Genomic DNA, 3,183 nt, shown 5'->3' on the forward strand with positions numbered 1-3,183 from the left:
GTCGGTCATATGTATACACCGAGAATAATATGGTAAAAATATTATGGAGTCTATTGTACTAGGAGTCAAATTGCATTTTACCTCTTTTATTAAAAATGGACAAATTAATCATTTATATGATATCAAAAAGTAAATCGGTCCTTTAGTCTCTATATGTTAGAATGAGGTAACTATCGACTATTTTATCAAGTCACACCGGTTTTAACAAGAGAATGGATTAATTTTTAATAAAATAACCAATTTACTCTTTGATCTAAAGTACATTGATTAATTTACTCATTTTTAGATAAAGAGAAAAATATATAATTTGACTTTTAATAAAAAAATTATAATTCTTTTATTCATTTTACATATTAACCACTAATTTGAAATACTGAAGTGGAATAAACTAATGCTTAATTTTGACTCAAATTTGAGATTTTAATTTAATGAATTTAAATTTTAAATCAATTGCTTAGATATAAGTTCACGTCACTCAAATCGCGGAATGGACGGACAAGGAATAGTATGGAAGTAGAAAAGTGTGAAGAAATTTGACACAGTTTCAAACCAACTTTTATTTTAAGTAAGGAACTTTGACCCTGCAAATTGCTGAAGAAATTATCTAGCCTTGTTGGTTCAACGGTCTCCACAAGTTTTCTTTTTGGAAGCGGCAGTACTCAATCACATGTTACCCTTCCTCAAACATGGAATACAATGAAAGAGTCAAAATATGCCAAAGTTGGATATTTAATGTGTAAAAGTTAATTGCAAATTATAGGTTAAAATATGCATATAGTTTTGTATTTTTTCTAAATTAGAAATTTAATCTTTTTCAAATTTCAAAATTTAAGTGTGTTAATATTGTTTTTTTGTTAATTTCAAGTTAATTATACCATCTTTTTTTAATTAATGGCTATCAAGTGAATTTTTTTATTTCAAAATGTTGTAACAACAAATTTAACAAAAAGAAATTAATTGTGTTAACAGTTAAATCTGAATTTTGAAATCTGAAAAGTAAAAGAACTAAATTTTAAAAATATAATTATAATGACTAAAACCTGATTTTTAAAAAGTACAGCGACTGTAGGCACATTTTAACCTAAATTATATAGCTGTTTGTCCAACTCAACTTTCATGAGCTTTTATTTTGGGCATTAAAAGAATTTACATTATGGACATTGTCATTAACAAATGTTTCATTTTGATCAATCATCCTTAATTTGAGGTTAAGTAATATTATCGCATACTCATATTAATCACTTAATTTTGATAATATTTAATTTTGACCACTCATTTACATGAAATTGAGTTATAAGGAAAATTTGGATTTCATCTTCGCAATTGAATAACTCAAATTTTATAAAAACTCAAATATTTTTTTTAAAATTTTAAAAGAAAACAAGAGTGAACAAAATAAAATTTTACTAAGGTTTGGTAACTAAAAGGGGTGTCCAATAACCTTGCATAATCCCAAATTAACGTTTAATCAAAGTGAAAGCATTTATTTAACTGTAATGCTCATATTGCAGACTCTTATTTGGATGACAAATTGTGTAATTTACCCTAAAATTAAAATTTGTTTTTTTATTTTTCTATCCGAATTTGCTTATTATCACCTACCCTTATTGAATTCATAATATCTGTTCCTAGATTTCATTTTCCTGGAAAAATCAGCAAGGGATTGAAAATGAACTCTGCAATCCGATTCAGAACACTAGAATGGTAAACGGTTTTTAATCAAAATGTTATTTCTTTCTATCAACTCCCTAATTTATGTATATTTACAAGGTAATTGATGCTGCAATCCTTAGGGAAAAAAAATGGCAGCTTTCAATTAAATTTTAAGAGAACATTTGATCCAACAAAAGAACCAGAGCCATTGCAAATCCAGGATCAAATCCTGCTTTTATAATCAACACAAAAACATCTAATCCAAAACAAATACCTCCACTTGTTGCATCTTTTCTCTTGATCTCCGCCACCACTCTTTTTTTCTCATTAACCACTTTGCACGATCTATGCGAATACGATCCTTCGATCGTATACGCATACCGTTTATCCGACGGCGGACGGTATACATATGCTAACACATTAGATTTGTTGGTGTGCAAAATGTTAATGCACTTCTTCACATAGAAAATTGGCTTCTCTGATGTACAATGATCACCTACTTCCCCTCCATAGATAACCCATGTATCGACTAATCTTAGATTCTGCCATTAAAAACCAGAAATTTTAAGCTCCATTTTTATATTATTATATGATTCAAAGGTGAAGTCTTGAGAAAAAAATATAATAGTTTTTACCTTACAACGTCTCATTGTGAGAATGGAATTCCCTTTACCGTCCATAAGAACGAGTTCCTTGGTGCGTCCTCCCATGTAGTTATCAACTCGATAAACTAGATTTCCATTAGAATCAATCACAGTGAATCCGTTACAGCTAATCAACAATGATTTTCTCCACACCGTTAGCGATGTGCAAAGATCATCGTCATTGCTGCCGCCGTCGGTTTTGGATAACTCGGGCTGTTCTTGTGGTTCTTCATCACCATGTACTGATCTTGATAAGGATTTCAAGAAAATGAACATGTTTCTCATATGTTTCTGTATCTAAGAAACTTGTGTTTTTTTTTTTTTGAAGCTTTTAGAAGACTTGTAAGAAAAAGATATTTATAGGCTTTTAGCTTATAGTGTTAAGAAACATATGGTAGTTAAGCAATGGATATTTTTTTCTTCTCAAAAATTGTGAAATGACAACTTTTTACCTAATTGTCATGACTCATAGCTTCTTTTCCTAAAAGTAACTTTCTTTTACTAATGTTGGTTAGATCCAGGGATAAAAAAATTGATATTGCTTAAACTAAATTTAGGGTTTGAGTAGAAATCTATTCTTAATTATATCACTTAATATTTGTATTGAAAATATGAGTTATTCAACTAATTTCAATATTTAAAAGTAAGAAAAATTTATCTATAGAGAAAACAACTTATTATGTAATTAATTTAACAAATTTTAGGTTACCAACATAATTTTTAATTTTGACGTGGCTTAATCAAATAGATTTAAAAAGAATTTTACGGATTCACTATAATAAGGTCTCACTTAAGAAATTACCCAAAAACAATTAAAAATTTTAACTCAATTTAGAATAATAATAATGTGACTATTAAACACCAAATTACAAAAAAATATTGAATA

General features: G+C 28.2%; 1 protein-coding gene across 1 annotated transcript; it reads right to left on the reverse strand.

Moving 5' to 3' along the window:
- Positions 1-1,697: 1,697 nt before the first annotated feature.
- LOC105788274 (protein LURP-one-related 17) lies at positions 1,698-2,631 on the reverse strand. Its single transcript, XM_012615076.2, has 2 exons — positions 2,289-2,631; positions 1,698-2,195 (listed from the first exon to the last, which is right to left on the reverse strand). The coding sequence occupies exons 1-2, from the start codon at positions 2,580-2,582 to the stop codon at positions 1,824-1,826; spliced, it is 666 nt and encodes a 221-aa protein (XP_012470530.1). The 5' UTR covers positions 2,583-2,631; the 3' UTR covers positions 1,698-1,823.
- Positions 2,632-3,183: the final 552 nt, after the last annotated feature.

This window comes from Gossypium raimondii, chromosome 2 (assembly GCF_025698545.1).
Source record: "Gossypium raimondii isolate GPD5lz chromosome 2, ASM2569854v1, whole genome shotgun sequence".
NCBI lineage: Eukaryota > Viridiplantae > Streptophyta > Magnoliopsida > Malvales > Malvaceae > Gossypium > Gossypium raimondii.

What these genes read in the sequence shown, in the direction of transcription:
- LOC105788274 (XM_012615076.2), bottom strand. Translation starts at nt 2,582, where the DNA reads ATGAGAAACATGTTCATTTTCTTGAAATCCTTATCAAGATCAGTACAT. An exon ending in TCACAATGAGACGTTGTAAG is followed by an intron (nt 2,196 to 2,288) that starts GTAAAAACTATT and finishes TTTTAATGGCAG; the next exon opens with AATCTAAGATTAGTCGATAC.